This window comes from Poeciliopsis prolifica, unplaced genomic scaffold (genome assembly GCF_027474105.1).
Source record: "Poeciliopsis prolifica strain line A6 unplaced genomic scaffold, Auburn_PproV2 SCAFFOLD003, whole genome shotgun sequence".
Taxonomy (NCBI): Eukaryota; Metazoa; Chordata; class Actinopteri; order Cyprinodontiformes; family Poeciliidae; genus Poeciliopsis; species Poeciliopsis prolifica.
Genome location: NW_026562378.1, coordinates 10,000,903 through 10,027,744, shown reverse-complemented (window position 1 = coordinate 10,027,744; position 26,842 = coordinate 10,000,903). Strand labels below are relative to the sequence as shown.

General features: G+C 42.3%; 1 protein-coding gene across 4 annotated transcripts in view; it reads right to left on the bottom strand.

The window, feature by feature from the left end:
- srgap2 (SLIT-ROBO Rho GTPase activating protein 2) overlaps positions 1-26,842 on the bottom strand; it is a 62,673-nt gene that overhangs the window by 8,665 nt on the left and 27,166 nt on the right. For 3 of the 4 annotated variants that reach the window (XM_055024669.1, XM_055024677.1, XM_055024686.1), the window contains exons 2-16: positions 24,377-24,569; positions 13,610-13,772; positions 9,515-9,577; positions 8,119-8,334; positions 7,694-7,822; positions 5,008-5,229; positions 4,800-4,901; positions 4,500-4,697; positions 4,022-4,106; positions 3,464-3,491; positions 3,096-3,126; positions 2,407-2,467; positions 1,573-1,650; positions 1,339-1,473; positions 1,153-1,258 (exon numbers count right to left, since the gene is read on the bottom strand). In XM_055024669.1, the coding sequence (XP_054880644.1) occupies positions 1,153-1,258; positions 1,339-1,473; positions 1,573-1,650; positions 2,407-2,467; positions 3,096-3,126; positions 3,464-3,491; positions 4,022-4,106; positions 4,500-4,697; positions 4,800-4,901; positions 5,008-5,229; positions 7,694-7,822; positions 8,119-8,334; positions 9,515-9,577; positions 13,610-13,772; positions 24,377-24,569 (1,810 nt within the window). Of the gene's footprint in view, positions 1-1,152; positions 1,259-1,338; positions 1,474-1,572; positions 1,651-2,406; positions 2,468-3,095; positions 3,127-3,463; positions 3,492-4,021; positions 4,107-4,499; positions 4,698-4,799; positions 4,902-5,007; positions 5,230-7,693; positions 7,823-8,118; positions 8,335-9,514; positions 9,578-13,609; positions 13,773-24,376; positions 24,570-25,702; positions 25,986-26,842 lie in introns of those variants that run through there. The other variant, XM_055024681.1, reaches the window with a different exon arrangement.

Below are 26,842 nucleotides of genomic sequence, written 5' to 3'. Positions count from 1 at the left end.
TGTGTTTGCAGTTTAATACTTCATGACAACCCACACTGACCTGTGACAAAGGTTAGAGGAAGTTTAGATGTGGTGTTAGGCCCAAAAATAATCTGGTATTTGTGGAAAACTCAATGCAGAAGGGTCAAAGTTGACAGAAAGATCTTTAGCTACCAAAATGTAAAATAAAAGAGCCATTTCTGTTTCTAGATACCTTAGCAGGGTTGCTTAAACTCCCTAACACCCAATAGTTGTGCAATTTTTATTTTGTTTCTATAAAGCCAATTTCTGACAATCACAGTTTTCACTCAGCAGGACTGTTTAGTCAATCTATTTGCTCAAAGTAAACACAGGGACAGTCAAATATTGTTTTCATGAATGCAGGACTTTATGAACTGCATTCATGAAGTCCAGTCCAGATACGGCCAAATAAAATCAAAATTAAAACATTCCTACAAACACAGGTCATAATTGTTCAATGTGTCACAATGTAGCAGTGTCACTGTACTAGTGTCACTGTGCAAGGGTTTTTCCCTTGCTTATATATATAAAAAAACATTTTGCTGCAGCAACAACCACAACTCTCTAGAGACATAACTCAGACTTAATTTAGTACCTTTCTGCAAAATTTAAAACAATTTTAATTTGGTTTCAAAGGGTAACCGTTATGGCCGTGCAACACGGGGAGATAATCTCAATCAGAGATCGCGCTCATCTCTCCTTTGTCACATATTCAGTAAAAGCAGATGTCTGCATTTCTGATATGAATGTAACATTTGGTACAGCTCTACCATCCCATACAGCATAGAAGGACTTTACATAAGATATGATTCTGTGACAAAATAATCAGTTGGTAGTTTTTCTGCAGGAAGAACATCCGCCAAGGAGCCCTGGGGAGTTTGAGGTTTCAGAGTAATTAAATATAAGGGGATAAAGATTCAGGATAGCACAATGGAAACCCACCAAACAAGACACATTGGTTTCATTGCTGGAGTTATAACGGTAACTTTGTGGCACATATGTAAGCCATAGGACGTATCAGTTGTGATTTAACTGCAGATTATTTTAGAGCTCATTAATATTAAGCGGCTTTTGTCCGTCCAGCTTATTTTGTAAAGCCCGGCCGCTAATTGATGCAGGAGACATTCAAGTTCTGCGTGTGCTGCTACTCACTGGTTGAGGAAGGCAAACAGGTATCTCATGATGATGAGCGTTTTGCTTGGCAGGCCTTGCAGAACCTTTCTAATGTGGACCGCTCGTTCCTGAAGGCTCTCCATTGCTGAAAAAAAAACCCCCAACATGAACACATCAGTGATGACTAAGAGGTTGCTGTATGGAGGCTGAAGCGGTGATACTCACAGACACAGGATATGAGGTCATGGAAGACTTCTTTAGGAAAGAGGGCGTGCTCCAGGCCTCTGAAGTAAAGCTTCAGCACTCCAGCAATAGAGTCCATGTCATGGTCATTCTGGTCCCCTGCCAGAGGGTCCTCGCCTACATGGGGGCGAAGAGGAAGGAAACAGAGGAAATGTAACAAATCAAACCAGCAACAACATGTCTGAGGCAACGTCTCGCTCTCGATTGTAATGTTACCTCTCTCAAAGGCATTCTTGATGTCATTGACCTCCACCTGCGACCCAGACACCCTGAAGATGCCCTCATGCTGCAGACCTACCCAGAAGCACACAGAAAAGTTATCCTCGTAGTTCCTAAGCTTTTCGTAGGAATACTGAAAATTAGTTGAAAGAAATACATTTTTAAAGCTATTATTTCTGTGATTTAAATGTATTTATTATTATTATTATTAAATGCCAAAGAAAGTGCTGGAGTAACTGGAGTTTTCTCTGGTGTTTAAGTCCATAGTCTATTACTGCAGATTGCCTGTCAATGACAAATAATAGACACAAAAGTGTCTGCTTGGACAAAACTCAAATCAGTCAGAGTGTGAAAACTAAAGCAGTGGCATCTTTCCATTTTATCAACTTAATGATGTTCTAAAGTTCAAAGGTTTTGCGACTTGTGTGATACAGAACTACGCCCTGCAAAGTGCCAGAAACCAGACTGAAAGATGGATCAATTTTACTGCTTGGAAACATTTCCAGACATGAAAAATGTAGGGCAGCCACAGCACTACATTTATTTACCATCAAATTAACATTTTTGTTTTGTTGTTAGTTTCTATTCAACAGTGGTAAATGTTAACATACTGTAAGAATCTCATAGCAGTCGATGCGTAAACTGGATTTTTCTCTTTTTTTTCGTTTGTAGTTTTACGTTAAAAAGTACACAGAAAATGTGATTCAGTCAAATCTCAACCAATCCAACTCTTCACATGAGAGAAAAGAAAAAAAAAAAAAATTCCACAACCAATCACTGAATCAAAAAGCTGGGGCTGAACCTATCGCCTAACAGGGAGGATTTCCTCACCATGGCGACTGATGAAGCGGATGCAGCTCTCGACCATCAGTGGAATGGTTTCACCTGAGTCCTGAAATAGAGAGATTAGAAATGACCTGCGGTAAATTAAAGCTGCTACAGGAAACCGGTGCAAAAAATATGACCATGCACACACACACAGTTTGTCCCCTACATAATACATGCTTTCACATCAATTTGCAAAGATGGACCAATTTAGGGGGTAAAACACATCAGACATGAGGAAGACATGATGGGTGCAGCTGTTGCTAGGAAACCACACTTTTCAATTTTCCTTTGTCTCGTTTCCCCCCCCCCCCAGAAATCTGGTGAGGTTTGGCTTCAAATTATACTGTATGATATTGGTAGCCAGTTTAATGTCAACTCAAATGCAATTTATTTGTTGAAGATTTATTTTCAGATTAGGAAATAAACTGATTTCTCTATTAGGAGTGAGTTAATGTCAAACATAACCTAAGTGGTGCCACAAGGGGGAGCTACAAATATGTACTTCTCCACTTCTGAGGTTTTTCTTTGATTATCTAGCCACAGGAAAGCCCCCATATATGTGAATAATGGTCTATGTATGTGAGTTAACAACCCAACTGCGCCAGTTCACCCTGCGGATGTTGAATTTTCCTGAGAAAAGATGAAGCCTGAGTTAAAAGTAGAGACACAAACACCCTGACTCAGATAATTACCTGCTTCCGCACGGTTGAATTTCTCCTTCCACTATAGAGGGAAAAAAGAAAAAGAGGTAACAGCACTCTGTCATTATGCCACCAGAGAAAGTCTATTTATATGCACAGCTCTTGTAATGCTCTATTTGTCCTAACAGACACACAAATACATTTGAGGATGTCTATAAACGACCACAAAGACCACTGACTGCGATGCATATGCACATTTATGAGTGAGTGTGTGTGTGTGTGTGCGTGTGTGTGTGTGTGTGTGTGTGTGTGTGTGTGTGTGTGTGTGTGTGTGTGTGTGTGTGTGTGTGTGTGTGTGTGTGTGTGTGTGTGTGTGTGTGTGTGAGCGACAGCACATTTCCTTCCTTTGCCACACCTACCTGGCAAGGCAACAGTCGGTTTTCTGACCTATAGAAGGGAGAAACAGAAAGAAGAAGAAGAAGAAGAGAGGGAGGGGAAGAGGGAAGAGGGGGGTTTATGACAGCAGAGAGACACAGAGATAGGCAGTTACAGCAGGAACAAGACCCATGAGGAAATGGCTTCAGATGAAAACAGGGAGACAAAGTTCCCCTTTAAAGCCACACACACACAGACACAATGCAGAAGATGTTTCTGAGGCTGTGGAAACTGACACGTGTGACCAGGAGGAACACACCCCAAACAGACATGCTGGAGACCACAGCTGCATCCACATATGGTCAGCGTTGCTGTGACCTTCCCTTTGACTCGCACACATCTTGTGATTATTAGATATATTAAACTCATTCTGCTTCACTGCTGTGACCCTGACGTGTCCCCACTCCAGTCCCCATCCCTCTGATGCCCCCACCGCTCTTCAGTTTGCTGGAGGTGGGGAAGAAGGCAGGGGGGCCGGCCCTATACCGGACCCACGCGACTGGAAAACAGGACAATATGCAAAAGGTATGAAGGACACTCACTCTCTCCCAGGGTCTTCTGGATTAAGTCATGCTTGGCGTCCAGTTTGGTGATCAGACTCCTGCCTTCCAGAAACTCCTTTAGCTTCTGTAAAATATTCAAACGTACAAATGCCAGGGTCACCAGAGCTGCTGGTTATGTCGATTTACTAAAATACATTGCTACTGAGAGTTTATATGGTTGAAAAGACGACAACATGAAAACTTAGCATGGGCTGACATGATATGATGTCATCAACACAAAGCCTGTATACTGAAATGTTTCTATGATTTTAGTTTTAGTTTGATTTTAGAGAGAAAATGTCTTCAGATTTATAAATATTGATCAGATCAGCTATGGCAATCCCAGTTTCAAGTAGAAGCTCAGCATAGTTTCCATCTGTGTTGTACTTCTAAGTAATTTTCTATTGGTGATATTTATGTTAATTGAACCGCCGGACCAGGTCGAGATCGGGCCTGTCCCTCAATCCGCTCCACTGACCGTGAAGTAAAACTGCTCAGTCTCTTGCTGATTGGCACGCCGCTTGGCCAGACTCGGTTTGCTCAGATACGACTCGCTGAACGTGGACTTCACCGACTCCATGCTGTTGCTGTGGTGGAAGCACTCTGAGACGTCGTAGTCCTCCACCGTCACCATGTCCTGGATGGTGGACATAGTGGCCTCCATGGTCTTCTTCACCTGGTAGACGGTGAGAAGAAAAACATTTTTTTTATTTATTTAAGGTTGTAGCTAAGAAACAAAAGAAGAAACATAATAACGAAAGCAAAAACTCGTCCTGACCTCTTCATTCTCGATCTTAAGAGTGGAGAGGCGCGACTGCAGCGACTGACACCTCTGACGGAGGTCCACTTCCAGAGGCTGTTGTGCACACATCACTCCCATCTAAAAAAAAAAAAGAAGCACACACAAACACCGGTAAGCACACCACTGCCTTTAAAAAAGACATTCTCTCACTTTGACCCAATAGAAAGAAGAAAACGATCCATACCATGTCCCCCATGTGGGACTGAAAATCAAATCGGGCTGGTGGGCAGAAGACGTTGTTGTAGGTCTCCATCAGTTTTTGCTTGTCCCCGTTGGGCTCCAGGCTCTCTGCCGCTCCTTCCAGTGTCTCCAAACCCGTGTGTTTGGACGTCTCTACGTTCTGCTCCGCAGACAGGTAGGTCCTCAGGGCTCGATGCAGGCTGGCATGGTAGCCCAGGTCGCAGCACTGTCACACATGCATGCAGATAAAGACAAATACTAAGAATGATATGTAACAAGTAGTCTTATCTCCCCAAGTTTCGCGCAGAGCGAAAGAAAAAAAGAGAGCCGGCGAGAGACATGATGAAACAGGAATGTTGAGATGAAATAGTATTCTGTTATGCAACAATCAGATACACTTATTATCTCCACTTTTGCACATATATTGTAGCATAGATAAATATAGACACTACCCACTCCTCCAGACATTTTTGCCTTTTTCTCTTCAGAATAGCTATAATTTGTGCCACTTGTTCAACAACATGCAACAAACATTCATTAAACCTCCTCCTCTGACCCACTGCAGTCACTGCAGATTTTAGATGAGTGGATATAAGATGCAGTTCTCCCAAACAAACTCCCACAGGGCCTGGTGGACGGTGAGTTCAGTGAACACTCGTTATTTTCTAGTAAACAACTTGAGATAATTGAGGCTTTGTGACAACGTGCATTACACTGCTGACAGCAGCAATATACAGTAACACTGGCCCACTGGGGACAGGGAAGCTATTTCTGATTCGGATGAGCGAGCTAACAAAAATACAGCCTGTCTTGGTTCAAATTGACTTTCAGATCAGCCTTCAGGATAAAAATCGATCAATATATCAACTCAACCGGTCACAATAAACACACCATCCACATGCTGAAACATGGTAGTAGCAGCAGTATGCTGTGGACAATGACATGCTAAATACCTCAAAAAAAAAAGGTCCTCCTTCCACCTCAAAACTAACCATTTCTATATAAAATATGGTGGAAGCTTTATGATGTGAGGCTACTTTTCTTCAGACTGAGCTGAGGTTCTCAACAAACTGCATGAATTTTTGTTTCTGGTGTCTCTTGGTAAGCTGCTTTATTCCTCTGATAAGAAAATCAAGTTTCAGGTACAGCATAAATGTCACTTTATATGGGAAAAATGCTGTGCAGTAAATTACCAAGGTTTTTAAATCGCCTTTTTTTAAATGTAGCCTTTTGAAAGCCACTGTTCATTTTGGTCTGTGACATTTTTACAAGTGGCACAAATTATAATTAAGAAAACCCTGAGAGGGCTGCACAGTGGTGCAGTTGGTAGCACTGTTGTCCTGGGTTCTTTCTGCACAGAGTTTGCATGTTCTCCCTGTGCATGCGTGGTTCTCTCCGGCTTCATCCCACAGTCCAAAAACACGACTGTCAGGTAAATTGGCAGTGGACTTCACCGACTCCATGCTGTTGCTGTCGGTGGAAGCGTGTGTGTGCATGGTTGTCTGTCTCTGTGTTGCCCTGCGACAGACTGGCAACCTGTCCAGGGTGACCCTGTCTCTCCCCACCCCACTAGAGACAAGGGTGTTCAGAAAACGGATAGATAACCCTGAGGACTAGTCTTAGCTCCAGCCTTAACCAGTTTGTGAAAGACTTTTTCCAGATATAAGCTACAAAGCAAGGTGTAGGAAAATAAACACCCACAGAAAAAAAAATGCAGCTTCGCGCCCTGGCATATGACTTCACACACTAAGCCAGCCTCCACTGAGTGCTGACAGCGTTGTTCATTAGAGCGGTGTGCTGTACATGCTGCCATCCACATGACACGCTCACACCAATTTGGCTCTATGACTACCTCTGCTGCAGTCTCTCATGCATCACACTGAGGAGCAACAAAGGTGACTCAGACACACACGGGAAGGAGTCGGTATACAAAGAGGGGCAAGAAAGAAAGTAAGGACGACAAAAAGAAAGAAAAATATGAGAAAGAAAGAAAAAACAAACGAGCGACGGGAGATAGGTCACAAAGATAGAAGGCAAAAACAGAAGTGGCAAGGAAGGAAGTAAGAAAAAAGAAAGAACAAGGAAATAGAAAAATAAGGACAGATGAAGAAAGTCTATGAGGATCCAAGGAAAGAATAATGTTTGGATAATAAATACAGAATTAAGTCAGGAGGTAGAATTTTTCCCCCATATTTTCCAAAAATTTAATTAAATCCCACACTTTTCCAGGCTGTTTAGGAAACCTATCTTGTGCAGCTGCAGTTGTCTACGAAGCCGAGTCTGTTTCCTAACCTTTTATGTCAACATTATATTAAATATATGCTGTAAAACTAAACAACAGGATGTCTCCTTCAGAGCATTTACCCAGTAAACCATAAACCATTACTGTTTCTCGAAGCTTTCATAATCGCGTTTGTGGCACATCTGTTCTCTGGTGCTCTGTGGTTCAGCTCAGGGCAGAAAATGCAGCACATAAATCCTAACATAGAAGCTGTTGCCACTGATTGTTGAAACAAAAAGGGAAGCGGTGACAAAGGGCGGCCGCTTTGCAGTCTTCATTAGAGACGCTGAAGCTAATGTGAAGAGACGAACCCAGGGGAAACCGCGGGCTCAAAACATACGACAAAGGACACACACTGAGCCGGCAACATCCAGCTCGCATCACAGGGTAACAGCGTGTTCATACTCACATCGATGATGTCGGAGAGGTCATGGATGTAATATTTGAAGACGCAGCTGTTGGTGGCCTCCAGCGCCAGCAGGTACTCATTCCTGGCCTTGATGGCCTTCAGCTTGTTCTCTGTGTACTTAGCTTGTCTCTGATAAGAAGAAGAAGAAGAAGAAAAACAAAGCGGGAAACCGAGAATTGTAAAAAAGAATCAGTAAAAGGGGAACACTGATGACAGGATGTGTGGAGGAATGACTGGGGGTAATAGGTGTTAAAGTGAAACGCCTCAGTATTGATTAAAGGGGATAATAGCTGCAGACCCTTGTAACTCTGACAAGCTGCCGCTTTGGCAGACAAGGTTAGCAGTAAGCCTGTCGAGCAGCTATAAATCATTCATGAGTCGCAGACATGCCTGTGTGACCCCTGTCCCCCACCCCGACCCATTACCTTCTCCTTCATCTTCTCGATTTTTTTCACACTGGAACGGCGGACGACTCTCTCTTCGGTCCTGATGTTGCCCAGCGTGTCGGGGGAGCGCGGGGTCTGCTTGTCTTCCTGTCGACTGGAGCGTCCCATCTGCTTCTCCTCCTGCTTCTCCGCCTCTTTCAGCTTGGACTCGGCATTGATGCTGTCGGTGTTGTACATGTGGTACGTCTTCATCACCTGTGAGCAGGAATCCGATCCTTTAATCAATGAGCACGACGGCACGTTTTCGCCCCTCCTGAGCTATGAGCTTGCATTAAAGTGCTAAAACAGTTGATGTGAGCATTTATGTGCAGTGTCAGCTGTATTTCATTGACCACCACCAGAGCTGTCATTACACAGTTCTGCTCGGAGCCTCAGCCCCTCAAACAGCAGACGAGCACAGTTTCCAGTGCGCGAGCGTACATGTGAGCGTCACTCAAACCAGATCTATTTCTATCTCTTGCTATACACTATAATTATAGAATAAGATTTGCCTTTATGGGTCTGGCAAACCTAAAGATATGTAGCGTGTTTTAGTGTAAACCCAGAAATACCCTCTGATTGCCTCAGTCAATGTATCATGGGACATTTGGATATTATAATCCATGTATGTAAAAAAAAACAAACAAAAATAAGAGTGAGAATTATAGTATGGGATGTTATTATGATGGCCATTGTGAAATGGAAGATATATAAAACAACAATGTATTTTAGAGATGTGTGTACTATTTAGTACTAAATAGTACTATTTAGTCCACTTTTATCACACTCTAGTTTTGTATGCCTGGAAAGTCCGGTTCATTTTGGGAAGTGTGAATGCGCAATCAAACCCTGATGCAGACCAAAAAAAAAACCCGACTCTGGTCTCAGTTCAGTTGAAATGAACTCTGGTGTAGATCGAATGCATATGTGAACGCAAGTGGACCGGAGATCACTCCAAAAGCAGGAAGCGGGCCACAAAACGTGGCATTCTGGGTAAATACCACTAAAACACATCGTGCGAGTCTAGCATTAGAGAGAGAAATGGATTATAGTCTTTTGTCAGAAACAAAAGAGAAATCCTACAGCCACTGAAGCCTTGCACCACTCCAGTTTTGTTTCTACCGAGTCAAGAAGGAGTTGTGAAAAATATTTAACTATGTCTCCAAATTATGGGTAACATCAGGTGGTATTGAGACTCAAAATCAGGGTTGGTCACATCAGACATTGGTGCTGATGATAACCTTTGTAAAATACTTTAGTTCTGTGTGGTGATATTGAAATAAAAGGTCAAATTAATGCTGTTTCAGCATCAGTGACCACCTCAGAGGAAGAGATTTCTAATCCTAACATAAGCAGAGAACATCATGTGTGGTAATAGCCCAGAGAGGTTTCCTACCGTGTAAAGTTCATTGAGGACTTTCATCAGGTCTTCCTGCAGCTGTACTCCAACCTCTTTGCTCTGAAAAGAGAAAACATACCTGCTATGTGAACAAAGTGCTCTAAGTCATACATTAACATAGTCTGCAAAACAAATGTCCATCTATCTAAGATTAAATAGTCTATCTAGCATGGACAGAAATGTGTAAAACCCGGGTAAATAAGCAAAAAATCAATTGAGGACATATTCATGGTTTCCCCCATGCTGGTTTTACTGCTGGTGCAAAGAGAGGGATGAAGGTCAGCTCAGTTCATTTTTATTTTGTAGCCCAACAACACAGATTTGTCTCAGTGAGCTTCACAGAGTGGACACCGCATGTCACTTCCTGTCTTTAAGGCTGGAATAGAAAGATAACATGTGCAGAATGTAAACTCCTCAAGCCTTTTAAAGTGCAGACAATTATGCAAAATAGTTTGCTCCGAGGCCAGACTGCATGACAAAGTTCAAGCGAAAGGGAAGTGGACCAAAACAAAAGTCCTGAAAAGTCTGTTAGCTCAACTAAATGTCATATGTGGGGGACATTCAGCTGAGGTTATGGAGGAAATGATGTCACACCCAATACATACATGTCGAAAAGCCAGCGAAATTTGCTAATTGCTGTTCTCAGCGACAAGGCCAAGGAGAGTTAGCAGTGCAGGCTAATTAAGTTTTTGCCTGCATTTACATCTTCAAACACTGAAAAACCAAACAGATGCAGTTCAGCGTACATTTAAGTTACTTATCACCACAGCTACCACCGGACTTTCTGAGCAAACATATTGGACTGTCACTGTGCTACAAATCAGAATTTAAACGTCGGTGGACAGGACAGCTGATTTTTCTCCCCAGGAGATTTTAAACTTTGGCTTCCGAGAACAAGCTGAACCGAACTAGAGAGCCTCTAATGCTAATCTGCACTATCTGATGCTCACATCTGACATCTTTTCATCTATTTGGTCAGTTGTGCTGTTTTTAAAGCGCTTATTGATAAATTTGGCTTAAAGCATTTAAACCTTGCCATCACCAACTTGGAGAAAGACCTCAAAACAACAAATAAATTAATAACAAATGCATTTACTGTAGACATAAAAAGGCACTTTTGTTGATTTCTTTAATGAGCTGACATGAAAGTTAAATCAACATCAACTATCTCAGCCGTCAAAGTGACAAGACCCAGATCTGTTTGATCTTCGCCTGTAGAAAGCTGGGCCAGTGATCCGTTACTTAGCTTTATCAAAGCAGGAAATATTGCGACATCAATTTTTTTTCCATAGCAAACAAACAGCTTAATTATGGATGATGTCGGGCCACGTAGAGGAATTATACCAAGAGTAAAGAAACGTTTTGAGAGACTGTTTAAAAAATGTGCCAGAATAAACATTTTGCTGAAAACAGTTTTGAAAACATTGATTCACTCAAAATTGCTCATGTGTTTGCAATACAAAGATTACAAAGAAGAGGGCTCATCTGTTTGATCTGAATCCAGCACAAAATCTTACTCTCAATGTCTCAAAATTATTCAAGAACCTCATTTCAATTCCTCATGGGACTGAGCATCCATTTGCAAATGTGGTCTCACGCATGCCTGAAGTAATTAATCAAGAGTTTCATTTGACTTATCAGATGTAAAGATAAACTAATGACACTAAGGATTTATTGCATGTTACAATTATGGCAAGTTAAGTGAACTGTATAAAAAGAAAAGATATAATTGCCAGGCACAAAAGGACAACAAAAGACAGCAAAGGTCATGGGTGTTCCTAGACATGTAGCTGGAAGAATAATTTGCACGACTGAAGTTATTGTGACACTACTGATGCAAAAGCATAAGAAAAATCGCTAACATTTTATTTGCAGGGTTGTGCATGAGACTGACATGACACTGTCATAAACATCACATGACATCTATTATAAACATGAAGCAGTCTTTATGAATGTTTATGACTGTTGTCATGAAGTGTCATTCAGCAGATAATGACACTTTTAAACAAAGTTGTACTGAAAGTTGCATTAAAAGTCCATTTAAAACAGACAACTTTGCTCTAAAAATGTCATTATTTACCAAATGACACTTTATGACAACAGTCACAACAAGTGTTATGTCATGTTTATGACAGTATCACGCCAATCTTATGCACACCACTTCAAATAAAGTGTTGCTGAAAAATCATCTCCAATTTGCTCACAACTGCAAAAATGAACTAAAAAGCGTTTGAGATTTTATTCTGAGAAGCGATGAATCCAAACTTTTCAAATCCATGGATCAACAGTATGCTTGGAGAAGCATAAGATAAAAAGAACTGGACCAAAATAGTTAAAGTTAAAATTTGTTCACTTTGGTCTGATTCAGACCAAGAGATGTGACAATGTCCCTAATTTTCACTCAGGCTCGGTTTCAAAAGAAGTCCTTGAAGATACTAAAATAGCCACCAAAGTTCCTTAACTTTAACTCTTTGAAAATCTTTTTTTTTATTTGACAGCAAAAATGGGTGTAGCACACAAACCCAAGAAAACTAGTGAATCAAGGCTTCTAGAAAATGAGGAATTGGCAGAAAGTTTGGAGGAACGGTAGCAGAAGCTGGAGGCCATAAATCATATTTTATAGAAGACCATAAAATTAAAAGAGTGTTCCCCTAATTATGAATGATTCTTGTAAAGAATCATTGTGAAATGATTCACAAAATGAAAGTGAATCATTTTGAGATTGTATCGTTCACCTGAAGCAGCATTTTATATGCAACTTTACTTATTGCAACGTAGCTGGAATATCAGCTATGCTGATGTATTTGAGCTGTTCTTGTCTGTTTTTTTTTTCTCCGAGCATCCAGTACTTTGTAATGTTTGTAATGGTATTCAACCCAATATTGGGTCAATTTCTATGTTGCAATATATCCAAACTGAATATATTACAGTTTGGAGAAAGGCTTAGACAAAAAAAAAAAAGAAGAGAATTTACAAAATAATTAAATCTTGAATGTTGAGGGATTTTTATAGTTGTATGAGTTCAGCACAGTTGATTTCAGTGCTTCTTTCAGTCAAACGCCGTCATTGTTTGCCTCCTTTAACACTGCCTTGTCAAATATGAGCTGTGGTGAGACCGTCATAGCCTCTGGCATTACTAGTATTACTGCCACTGAATGGAAACATAATAAATGGACTCGTTATGCGCTTAATTAGACTTTAGAGCACTATGTGGGTGTGTTGTTTGCAGGGTGCTTAAGAACCAGACAAGATGAAATCAACCCTTCAGTAGAACAACCAGCACAAGAAAAATACCCCCAAAAAGAAAATTAACGACGTCTCATTAAAATCCAGAAAGGAAAAAAGTGAAGAAAAAAAACATGTAGTTTTTTTAGTTGATTTGTTTTGGTATCAGGATCAGATTCAGGATGGAAATCGGCCGCCGCTGTCACAACATTCCAGACACGCAGACGCAACTTCCCTTCACGCTCCACACTTGTACTAAACAGTTATCTTCCTCTACCTGAGAGGGTTTCAGATTCTCCACATTCTTCTCCTCTACTGTTCCAGCCCTCTTTTGCTTTCATCCAACCCAAACTATTCCAACCTGAAATTAAATCGGAGCCAAAGTCTGATCTCCAGAAGCACCGACTTTCGGTAAAAATGACCTCATCCCGCAGCAACACTCGCTCTGCGGGACTCCTGCAGAACAAATAGTCTAAGATGTCCTTCCTGGCGATGAACAGCCGTCTCCCAGGGGAGAACTGCGCTCTGGTATTTGCTTCATCATGCTTAGCCTCCCCATCACCTCCATCTTTATCTTCTTCCTTTGCTTTTTCTGCTCTTCCATTACAATTCTCTATTCTTATCTGTTTTATCTCACAGACCGGGGGAGGCTTGATAAATGCAGACTCCTGTATGAAACCCAGACACTATAAACTGCACAGGCTTATGGTTCAGCTGTCAATAAATCAGTCAGGACAAAAAACAGACGCAAGGGAGACGGATGGACATGCCTGAAACAGGACATGGATTTATTATGCCCTCTATCTCTGCATCACCTGAGTTCCTCGTAACTGCGTTGTGTGTGTCTGAGTGTAGGCGTGGGATTACCTTCTTGAAGAGGCGCCCCGAGTCCTCGCTGATCTGCGCGAACCGCGGGATGATGTTGTTGAGGTAGAGGTCGGACAACGTGGCGTGGTCCCGACTCTCCCTCTTCACCTGAAGCAGCAACAGGTTCCAGCAGTTCACCGGAGAAGAGATGGTCTGCTCCTTCCTGTAAACACACACACACATTAGTCAAGTTGCAACAACAAACTTCAACGTGTACTATTGGTCTTTTTTGACACACACACAAAAAAAACAAAAAAGCAAAAATAAGTGCACCATTTTGAGGTGGGACAAAGATCAACGTTCAATCTGACATTAATCAGCTCCCGCCAGGAAAATGTTAAACATGAGTGTGATTACATGAGACAAAAAACATCCAGTAGCCCGGAACATCATCCTGAACGACTGGTCTCTATATGAAACACAGCGGTGGCGGCACCATGCTGTGGGTGTGCTGTTCTTCAGCAGGAACATGGAAGCTGCAGGGAAATGTACTCAGGGAAGTCATGAAAGAAAGTCTTTTACAGGCTGCACATAACTTGAGGCTGGGGGTGGAGGTTCACCATCCAGCGAGGCCGGAGCTGCGATGGGGTGACTTAGATCAAAGCTGTTCATGAGCCAAAATGACCCAGTTGTCTGAAAGTGGGACTCTGACACACTGCTGAACTCACAAGATTAAATATTTAATTCACGGGCTGTCATTAGTCAAACACATTCCAATGGTTCGGAGCGTTCTCCAACAGATAATCACATCCAGCGTCAAGATACAAACAAAATGGTGGAAGATCAAAGGATTAAATAGATTTTCCCCCATTTTAGTACACATTCTCTATCACTACAAATATTAAAACCAACAAAAACAAGACTCAATAATTTCAGCAAAAATACATAACCTGCCAATTAAACAATAAACCTTGTGTATTTCAGTCGTAATATTTGAAAACGTCGTCGTTTAAAGCTCCTCTCTCAGCTGCTAAGTTCAGCTTTTTGTGTGTGTGAGGTTTAAACACACACAACAAAAATATACAATCTCAACCTCAGAAACAGAACCGAAATCCCAGACAGATCAGAGCAAACGCTAGCAATCGTTTCTTTTTTGAACTCACACACACACGCGCACCCCCACAGAGAGACCGACAGCCAGTCCAAACACAGGCCTCTGCCGAGGTGAAAAAGCCATCAGGAAGAGGTAGCACTCCCTGCAAATAGCACAGCTGTCATTTCTAAGAAATCAAAGTGGGAGGAAGAAGAAAGAAAAACTCACAGCTATTTTATTAAACACATAATAACTCAACACTACAGCACTGACGTTGTTTCAAGTGGCCACGGTGCCATTAGAGTAATGCCACGGTAGTAGGTAATCGCTCGCTTACGCAGCATTGCAACTGCTTTCACACAGGCTGTTCGAGTGTGCGCGTGTGCATGTGTGAGTACAGTACGAGTAATGGGTGATCCGTGGATGATCTAGTGGGTAAAATGGATTATGAGTGAGTGTAAGTGGATGAAAGACGGCCTTTGTGTCGTTAAGAGCAGCTTTAGCTGGATAGAGAGAGCAAGAGCTGCAAGGCATTTACATCACACACACTAACACACACATGGGGGGGCTGGGAGGGAGTTCAGGAAAAGTAGAGCTGAGACCGTAGCATACGCAATGTCAAACAGACAGAGAGTCTTTGATTGAAGGGTATTGAGTTGGGGGTTTTGTCTGCGAGGAGGTGTGTCCGGGGGGACGGGACGGGGTGGTACATGATGTCACAGGTCAAATGGCTGTGATAATAACAATCGTGGCATGACAAAGGGAGAAAAAAAAAAAGTCCCCCACTGAAAACCAAAGAGTGCTGAAAGCTTCCATGCATCATAAAGTCATGTGTGCTCACTTCCCTCAACGGGGCAGCTCTTCGTCTGGTCTCCACCGGTTGCACAACGAGAGCGCAGTTCCTCTGTTGATTCAAGAAGCTGGCGACACGACACCCTTATCTCACCAGTGATCACCGCAGCGATGCCAGTCAACTCAAATACTACCCACTGCACAGACAAGACAAGAAGCCGGGTGACCCAAAGGTCACAAGTAGAGAAAGAGGCTTTTCTAAATGCCATTAAAATGAATCCTTCCACTGTAAAAAAAACAAAAATAAATTTAAAAAAAATCTAAATAAGTCAAAAAAGTTTTCTGGATGTCAAGTTTTTCAATAACAACCTACCTATTTTTATTTTAGAACATTTCACTCAACAGGAAAGAATAATATTGTGATGTGACTTTTTTACCTCGGAAATATAAATATAAAAGCACTTAAGTTCAGAAAATACACAGTGTCAATAAGGCAACACCTATTAGTAATTCCTCTTTTGGTCTAGTCATTCTGTATATAGAGCAATGTGTTATGATTATTAACAACCACTGAAAACCTGCAGGCTGTATAAATTTCTGTTAAATAAATAAAAGTCTCCATTTTACACAAGCATACAGCGGACCCAAAGTACACACAGGATTTAGGGACCATAAATAACTAAAATCTGTAAATACTTGCGACCCCTTCTAAAAACATTCATAGCTGCCTGTTTTAATTGTTGAAATATCAAGTATGCATTAATGTGCACAGTGGAGAATATTTGGAGAAAATCGCCGTTTTCCTTCTCTCTGCTATTACAGGTACAGAAAAGGAAAATGAACGGCGTGCCAAGTAGCATTTTGCCAATGTGTTTCGGCTTCCCAAGCTGCATTTTCTTTTGAATGTTCATATATTCAAAAGAATTAGGCCCGAGCAGCTAAGCGCTGCGAAGGCCTATTGTTTCTGTACTGTTTCTTATTATTATTCTCCCTCCAAATGAATTGGCTTTTTGGGGGCTTTATCATATTCAAAAACTCACCAAACTTGGCGGAGGCCTTAAGCCTGTTTCAAATTTACGTATTTTAAAGTCGACGCAAAAATTGCAAAAGAAATGGCTCAATAGCGCCACCTTGAAATTTTCAAAGGACCCTTTGCTATTCACTTACTTCATCGTAGAGACATGAAATTTGGTACACTTGTAGAGCTCCCCAAGATGCTCAAAATTTACAATTAATGTCATAGTGCAAGTATCACAGGAAGTCAGCCATTTTGGATTGAAGGTCAAATTTTCACCCCATTTTTGCCGTTTACAGCCTTCGTATTTGATCGAACTCCTCCTAGGGATTTCCATTGATCGGCTTCAAACTCGGTCAGTCTGTTCATAAGGCATGTCCCATCTAAAGTTATCAAAACGGTGAGTTTTTGAGTATGCTGAAGGGGGGTTAGCAGGGGTCAAAGTTCACCTACTCGCCATAAAAAAATAAACTGCTATATCTCCTACACAGAAACTCACAGAGGCACCAAAGTTACTGTGATTGATCATCATCGGGTCTCCTACAATATCCTATGGTCAAGTGATGACATCACTTAGGCCACGCCCCCTGAGAACAGGAAGTGTAATGTTTTACTGTGAACTTTCACTATCTGACCCCTTTGACCTCATCAACATGAAACTGTGCCCAGACACAGAGAACATGTTGGTGTTGAGGATTCCAACCCCGACCAGCTTCGATGGAGCAGGTGGACATGGGGGCGTGGCGAAGTGACCTGTAACGCCATCGCCATACGTTTGGCTCTCAATTCCACATTTTCAGGCACAGCTGCTCCAAACTCACAAGGATGGTCCCTCATCTACTCCCCTACAGGAATCCATCACAATATTTGGTGGGCGTGGCCTAATTTCTCTATAGCGCCCCCTAGAAAATTTTAAATGATCAGCCCCAAGCCATGCTTTAACCTACAATTACGAAACTTTGTACACATTTGTATCATGTCAGGACTTAAAAGAAAGTCTCTTGGAGCCATGGTCTAAACCCCACAGGAAGTCGGCCATTTTGGATTGAAGTTCAGATTTTGACCCCATTTTTGCCGTTTACAGCCTTCCTATTTGATCGAACTCCTCCTAGAGATTTCGATTGATTGGCTTCAAACTCGGTCAGTCTGCTCATAAGGCATGTCCCATCTAAAGTTATCAAAACGGTGAGTTTTTGAGAATGCTGAAGGGGGGTTCGCAGGGGTCAAGTTCACCTACTCCCGTAAAAAAATAAACTGCTATATCTCCTACACAGAAATTCACAGAGGCACCAAAGTTTCTGTGATTGATCATCATCGGGTGTCCTACAATACCCTATGGTCGAATGATGACATCACTTAGGCCACGCCCCCTGAGAAAAGGAAGTGTCATGTTTTACTTTGAACGGTCGCTATCTGACCCCTTTGACCTCATCAACATGAAACTGTGCCCAGACACAGAAGACATGTTGGTGTGTTGAGGATTCCAACCCCGACCCAGCTTCGATGGAGCAGCTGGGCGTGGCGGCGTGGCGAAGTGACCTGTAACGCCATCGCCATACGTTTGGCTCTCAATTCCACATTTTTGGGCGCAGCTGCTCCAAACTCACAAGGATGGATCTTCATCCACTCCCCGACAGGAATCCATCACAATATTTGTAGGGTGTGGCCTAATTTCTCTATAGCGCCCCCTAGAAAATTTTAAATGATCAGCCCCAAGCCATGCTTTAACCTACAACTACGAAACTTTGTACACGTGTGTACCATGTCAGGACTTACAAAAAAGTCTCTTGGAGCCATGGTCTAAACCCCAGAGGAAGTCGGCCATTTTAGATTGAAGTTCAGATTTTGATCCCATTTTTGGCGTTTATAAACCATTTCAGTAATTTGCCACTTGGGGTAAGTATTGCTCCACAAATGAAACATCAGATAAACAGGATGAAGAACAATATCAGTATTTCGCCAGTAGGTGTCAGTGTTTCCTCCACCAATGACAAACAGATCCACGGGCGGATGGGCGTGAAAACTTTGTGAGAGCGTTGCCATGAAATTTCTAAAAGGATAGAAATGTCTCACATAATTTTTGTTCAATTAAATCATGCAGTAAATGTAGCGTTTTCTTACTTCTTCCAAACCATTTCAGTAATTCGCCACTCTGAGTAAGTATTACTCCAACAATGAAATAGAGTGCTTTAGAAATACAGCTGAAAATGATGAAAAATGATGAACAGTAGTACTTCGCCATGTGCATATGATCGGCTGTAAATGACACGTGGATCATCCGACTGACGACAAATTGGATACGTATGACCTTTGTTGACCTCTAAAGAGAACAACAGCATTGAAATATATTTTGACTCCACTGCGCGTCCTACATTAATCCGCCAGCTATATTTCCTCGCTAAACCAATGAATCTGCAACACATTTTTTGCATCGTCAAGGAGCGCCTCCGAACGCATCAGTGCGTACCGCCTGGTGGACGGGCGCGGAAACTGCGCAACAACTTCTGTGTTAGCACGTGGACAGCGTTGATGGAAACTGAGCAACAGCTTCCGCGGTGCGGGCGGAAGAGCTGAAAACTGCGTGAGAGCTTCTGTGGTGGCTGGCGTGAGGCGCCGGATGCTAGTACCCCGCGGTGGCAATAGGCCGAGCGGCGCTTGGCTGCGAGGGCCGTTCGAGGGCTGCTTGCAGCTTTAATTTGCTGTTACATTCCATAGAAAAATCCACACATGCTGAGGCGGAGACCCGCGACACATCTTGTCAAAACTCCAGGCTGTGGCATATGTATCGGCTTAATTTCATCACTTATTGCATGAAATGAGAAACAGTTCTTGAGCTTCGAGTTGCTAGCTTGCAATCTAAGGCAGATCTTGAAGTCTTTAAAGACGTATGAGCAGAGAGCGCATAGATCTCTGCGCTCTAAAGTCTTCCATCTTTAGAGCACAAGTTCGAGTTAGCTCAGATTTTACAAGACATGCAAAATGTCCAAATCAAGTCCCCAGTCCTTTACTCTAACTGAAGCTCACCTTTCGGTTATCCATGCTTTCTTAAAACCTTGAATGAAGTTACCCATTTTCACAGGATTTATTTAATAGGCATGAGTGACCAAATGCAGATTAAGGAGAGCTTTGTCTTTGTCCTTGTCTGTGAAAGGCCCTTTGTTGAATCATGTTAAGTGCCAAACTTGTTATATTTATACATATATGGTTTCTTTTTGGGGCAGAAAAGGCCATTGGCCAGACCAAAAGAAGCACAGCAGATGCAAAGCAACATTTGTAGGCCACTTTTGGTCACACAGCAATGACAACAGTTTTTCTAAATCCATGTAAGTATTTGGTTACATAGACAATTGAAACTGGAAACTGGCCTAATATTTGGCTATTAGAGTGGAACTGCTCAGAAAACGACTCTCTGAACCAATCAGGGTACTCACACACACACACACACACACACACACACACACACACACACACACACACACACACACACACACACACATCATACGGTTTAACCATATAACCCTGCAGCCACTGCTGTGCAGTCTGCCAAATAACACACATACCAGGGATCTCCATGGGATCAACATACTTACAACCCTCACACCCCACACTGTTAGGAGCACCATTGACGCCTGGCCTGTTGAGAGTGTATGAGCCACAGGCAACTCTCTCACACACAGACACACACACACGCTCTCCTTGATTCAAACAGCCAGATACACACACACACACACACACACACACACACACACACACACACACAACCGAAAAATAGCTGAAATTCCAGCATGGCACTCTGACAGAGCAGCAGCAGATGCAAGAAGAGTGTTAAATACACAGATGTTGGAGGTAGAGAGAAGCTAAATAAATACACGGATAAATGCTGACCACTTTGTAATTAGTGGCTTCATATTTTCTCCTTGAAGACATCTAGATGGACCACAGCATGTGAACAAACAGAGGGGCTGTATTTATTCTGTTCCACTGGCCTTCTCTTTTCCACTGTTCCTTCCCCCTCCCCAAAAAGCAACACATGCTCTTCAACTGCCTGCATATTGATCTGGGCTGGAGGGTTTGTGCTAGGCAGGGGGGTGGATGTCCTCAAAGTAGGAATTGGGTTTCGTTTAGAGAACCTATTGATCCCTTTTAGTCTGCGCCTGTGAATCAGTCGGACCATGAATGCGGGGTTTGCCCCCAGCAGAGAAAAATGTGTTTCTGGCATAGTGTGACGGTTAAGAAACAAGCTGAGCGACAGTGGAGGATAAAAAAAGAGGAAGGTGACAATTTAGGAGGTCATTGGTGGATGGGAAATAAAAACAGGAAATGAGGCAACTGAAAGGGACAAATGATCCGGCCTTTCTCAAAAGATTTGAAGTCACTTTGGAACATCCAGTCGGTCAGAAACTCCAGCAAATGTTTCCCCTTTCTTAATAAGTCCTTTAAAATCTCCAAAGTGAAAAAAAAAAGCATGCGATGACGTAAAAAGGGTATTTGCCACCTTGTAAAATATTTCAGAATTTGCTCTTTTGTCACACTGACATGATTCACATCAAACACATTCTAATAATCAATGCCCACCCAGGTCTGATTTCTGCCTCATTCATAGAATCGACATCCCCAATTATGACAATATGAAGCAGGTGCAATAGCCTTTCACATATCAGTCTTAAACAGGTCATAAAGCCATTTCTAAAGCTTTGGGACTCCAGCAGACCACAGTGAAAGCCATAATCTTCAAATGAAGATTCCCAAGAGCGGCAGGGCTTTCAAATTATTCAAAGACGCGATAAAGGCTCGTCCAGGAAGTTACAACACAACTCAGAACAACATGTAAAACTTCAAATGTTATTCTCCTCAATTTAGTTTAGTGTTAGTGATTCAGAGTCCCACTTTTTGACAGTCATGCACGGTGGTGGAGCGATGATCCAGAACGGTTCTGCAGTCAGTCAGTACTTGGAAGTCTTCTTATAATTCATGGAGCCACAAATTTTGCTCTCCAGCAGAAAATGCTGGGGAATAACCAGCCATTAGTTTGTGAGCTTTAGCACACCACACGTGGGTCATGCAGCAAGACGATGATACAAAAATACCAACAAGTCAACTGAACGTTTTAAAGGGGTGTAGTCAAAGTCTGGACTTAAATTTGATTGAGATGCTGCGGCAAAACCTTTAACACGCTGCTTGTAAATGGCTGAATTGAAACATTTCTGGAGAGAAGAGAAGGCCAAAATTCCCTTATAGCGACACAAAAACATACAAGATGGCCGCCGTGTGGCGCAGCGATGGCACAACTGCTTTCTAGGGCTTGTGGGACAATTGCTCTTTCAAATAGAGCCAGTCTTTAAAAAATAAAATCTTATTTGATGATCTGAAACATTTAAGTGTAGCAAAAACATGAATAAAACAGAATAAATGAAAAAAGGGGCAAATACTATTTCACTGACACCAAAAGGTTTGCATCACTCTCACTGAAATGTTTGAATTCTTTTAACTGTTGCATTTACAAACAAGCATTAAAGCAAACTTTTAACTATGTTGCATGAACTGCAGAGATGTTGCAGCAACCAACAAGCAAGCTGGTTTCAATAGAAGAAAGCTAATCTGTCTCCTTGTTACTCATTCACGTCTCTTTTTTAAGTGTTCACTGATTCCATGTAAGACTAAGAGAAGAATGAGGAACTGGATTCTGAATTATAATTTTGAAAGAGTAAGCATTTACTGATGACTTACAGCTGTCATAAAAAGTCCTGACTCACTCATTGCAGCTGTTCATGCCTCCATGGACTGATTATTGGCAGATTTATGAAACTGCGGTGATGATTAGAGAGACCTTGGGCTTCTTCAAATCTGCACCCATGATTAATCAACATCTACACATTTCCACCCAAAAGGTCTCTCTATTTAACTAAACGCATAAAAATATTGTACTTCGCTGCTTTTGCCTGAAACTTTTATCCCTTAACATTTCAATGAGAATCACTGCAGATTGAAGAGTTCATGTTTAGGACTGAAGTGTGGCAAGACAAACTTTTAATGCAAAACACACTTTTATTCCTCAAGAGTTATGATGTGAAACTTAATCTGAGTTTGTTTTTGTATTTCACTATGCTTATATGTAGTTCCAAATTTTAAATGAACCAGTAAGCACGATGCCATCCAGATCTCACACGTGTTCATTGGAAAGCAAGCTCCAAAAGTCAGAATACAACAAAACAAGGCAACTGAAAACATGAGTCGACCTATATATCATACTGTAAAGAACATAAATGATACGGTTCAAACCTTGTCTTCCCACAGTGAATATATTAACAGGTTGCTGCTTTATTTGATCACTGCTTTTTTTTATGGCAGCTTGCTTATTCCAAGAGGCCAACAGGAAGGCTGAAGAAAATGTGAACACTTCTGTTTTCCAACTGGACTATAATCACAAATGTTGCTCTTAAAGTACAACTTACCAATTATTAAAAGAGGTTACTTCCTCTTTATTAGGTGGTGTAATTTTATTGCTAAAAGCCACACACTAAATGCATTTAACCATACTTTAAAAGACACTGGTATTTTTTTCTGCTTTCACTGAGCAAAAAGAGGGAAAGTTATTCAAAGGAACAACCCCAACAGATTTCAGCATACGCCACCAGGTAGAATTTCTAATATAATTGCTAATCGCTTTGGGACAGGTCACCAGTCCATCACAGGGCAACACAGACACATGAACACTCACTCCCAAGGGTAATTTTAAGAACCCGATAAACCTGAGAGACATGTTTTTGTGCTATGGGAGGAAACAAGAGTACCCAGAGAAAACTTATTGCTTCCATGAGAAGAATATGCAAACTCCTTGCCTAAAGGCCACAAGCTGGGATTCAAACCCAGAACCTTCCCGCTAAGCTGCAATATCAGTCCTAATGGTAACAACTGTGCCACAGAGAAGCCCTACAGTTACTATGAATATGTTTATAGCAGTTGATGTATTTTGGCATGAGCTGCTGTGCTCCTCTGGGCCTTGCTCTGTCTGGTTTCGCATAAAGCAAAAGGTGTGTTGACATCCAAAAAAACAAAAATAAATGTCATGGTCGTAACGATCACAGAAGCAACTCCCAGCTGTATCGAGAATTCCCACAAACACTTTGGCAAGAAAGGTGTTGTGACGTTTTAATCAGTGTCAAAAGTCAGAGAAGACAGATGCAAATAGGTACAGTTATGTCAGTAAAAAGTCACCCCTGGCTTCCTTAATTTGCAGTAGCTCTGCAGTAGTTTGCGTGTGTGTGTGCAGGAGGTTTATGATTAGCTAGCACTTCCCCACAGGGAAACAGCCTGCTCTCTCCTATTAGAAGCTGCCAGATAAACCGAGCTCCCTAAACCAGAGAATTTCAGAGTGCATCTTTTATATCGTCTACTGCTGATGGAAGAAGGGAAAAAAAATGGAAATTCAAGTGACTGACAGAGAAAAACCATCTATGGAGATAAAAGACTGGCCTATTTAGCAAAGGCTTCCTTCATGACAAGATGCTACAAAAGAGTGAGAGCACAGAAACACCACCTGGACATTTTTGGCAGCAGATTCTCCCTTTGTCATATGCACCCTTTCTCACAAGACGTAAAATGTTAAAAAAGAAATCACTGTGAATCGTGCGCTGCTTCAGTAAATCTATGTAGGAGGCAATGAGTGATTTAGGGGAAAATTCAATAGTACAATTAGGACATCTGTCACCTCTCTTTGTGCAATTTTTTTCTTTCGTTTCCTTGCCTGCTGCCTCTACTTCTGTATTCTTACAGGAAGGAAGCCAGCAGTCTGTGAAAAACTATGTTGCTCAAAAAGGCTAAATAAGAAGACTGGCTATTTTTGGCCCCACAAACCTACATGCACAAAGTACCGACCTGCAGCTCTGCTTAACTTTGTGCTCAACTGATCGACTCTTAAAGTACGTACTTGAGCAGATGGTCCTTGGTGCTGCGTGTCTTTGTGAGGAACCTCTCAGCCAGCTTCTCCAGGTTCCGGCTGTAGTCCATCTCAATCTCTGCCTTCTTCCTGAAGAAGTCCTGCAGGTCCTGAAGCAGCTGAACCCTCAGCTCACACTGCTGGTCCAAACACTTGAGCTGCTCCACCAACTGGGCTCGAACCTCTGCAAAGGCACAAAGAAGAGGGGTATGAAGTTAGCTTTGTTGTGGTAGCTATAATGCAGGTGTTATTTCACACACACAAAGGACTTTAAGCTTTTCTTTTGTTACAGTTGTTCAAACAAAATGTCCATATCATGCAATATAACCCGAGTTATGTTTGCATGGTTTTGCAGCACGGACAAACCAGACAAGTTCTATACTATTGCATTCGTGGCTAATGGAACTGAAGAAAAAAATGTGACTTATCACATGAACTAACAGATTTTATCAAGTTGGTTTGGATATTTTACATCCCTTAATAAATGAAATAATCAGTGTAAAACTGTGTTTTATATTTACTCTGGCTTTCTGACTCTGAGATTGTTTGACGACCTGACATATTTAAGTGAATTGGAAGAGTCACAATATCCACAGAAACTGCGTAGAACATTTGCTTCTTGATATTCTAAGATAAATGTTTGTTTACTCGTCAATGGAATGTTGTTACCTAAACAACAAGGGAATGCGCTGATGACAAAGGGTGAAGCCGGGCTTTCATTACAGCGTGCGAGACAACCATCATCAAGAACACCTGGAGCAGGAAGACTCCAGACTCCACGTCTGTCTCTCGCCCACCAGTTTATGAAGCACGAACCTCCCAAGCATGAGTATGCATCTTCATGTTTACAGCCAACTCTGCCCGGGTGCGTGTGTGTGCGCGCGCGTGTCTGCGTGCATATGTGTGTGTGAAGGGGATCAGATATCCCCTTTCATCTCCAGAGGCAGCCATTTATCCCTGCTTATCACTTTTCATTTTCCTCCTGCCTCCGTCCCTTCTACCCCGCTCCTGCATTCATCCCGGCCTCAAATTAATAGAGTGCACTCAGTGCAGACACACTCAGAAACCACGTTCAATCACTGGCAACACAAACATCCCCTGGAGAGCGCTGTCCACTGCAGGGGAGAGAGAGAGAGACGGCTGCAAAACGCATGCGTTTACGTGGATAAAATCAAGGGCACTGGCACCGACACACATGCACTGGATCAATGCAGACAGCTGACAGATTAATGCTATGCTCCCTTCGCAGTCTGCCAACGCTGAGACGCACGAATCCTCTCGAGTTGGAAAACAACACACACACGCGTCTTCTCCTACCTTTACACCGCTGGCTGTAGAGAAATCGGACAGTTTTGGCCTCCATCCTCGCTGCGCTGCAGTATTCAACTCACACTCAGCCACACAAACACTCGCAGGGACCAGCCGCCTGTCACGCCGGCGGTGATGCAGCTTTTGTGTTTACCAGCTGAGAGTGCAGTTTCTCATTACCACAAAGAGAAGTGGGATATCTAAATGTGTCTGTGACCACGCCGCTCCTCCCACCTCTCTCTCTTGCTCTCTCACGCCCCCATAGACATGGACCTTAATGTCCTGCCACTCGCCCCCAGAGGCTGTTCGGTCATTTTTATGCTGTTTAAAAGGCCACGAAGCCGCCGCCGATGATGCCCTCCCTCCTCGCCTTCCAGTGTCTCACCTCCTCTCTCAGAAGAAGCAGATGCACGTGCACTGCCCATGTCTGTGCTAATGGCCTGGTGTGAAGATTTGCTTTGACAACATGTGTTATTGTCTCACAGTCTGTTCATGTACATGTTTGTGTGTAATTTACTCATTGCGCAGCACTGCCAATGACGGGGGAGTGAGTCAGAGTTCCACTTCTTCAAGCCGTGACACAAAACCTCGAGATGGTGGCCTTGTAATCAACCCATTCAAGACAACAACAACGCAACGCACGCACAACGCTTCGGATGGAAACAATCCCTCCAAAAAATAGGGAGAGCAGGAACAGGGGGCAGAGAGCAAGTGGGAGGACGGCTTGAAGAAAATAATGGAGGAGGACTCTCAAATTCAATGCATTCGCTTCAAGTCACTCAGCCCCATCTGGTTGAACAATTAAATATTAATAAACACATTTATTGTTCTTTGTTGAGGTAAAATAATGTAATAATACTATTTGCCTTCCCCATCAATCAGCCTTTTTTGTGTGTGTGTGTCTTTGGGTCAGAAAGCATTAGTCACTCTGTGATAACAACATTAATCTCTTATGAATGATGCTGGCAAGTCCAAAAACTGACAGAATGATTGGAGGTGTTACTTTTACTGAGTTTGAAATTGACTTCTGTACATAAAAAATAGTAGGTTGTCAGTTTTCCACCAAGATATACAGCTAAACTCTTGCCTGAACCACAAATTATGCACCGTTTTATTTCCTAAGCTCGATGCAGTTAGTCATAGTTCTTG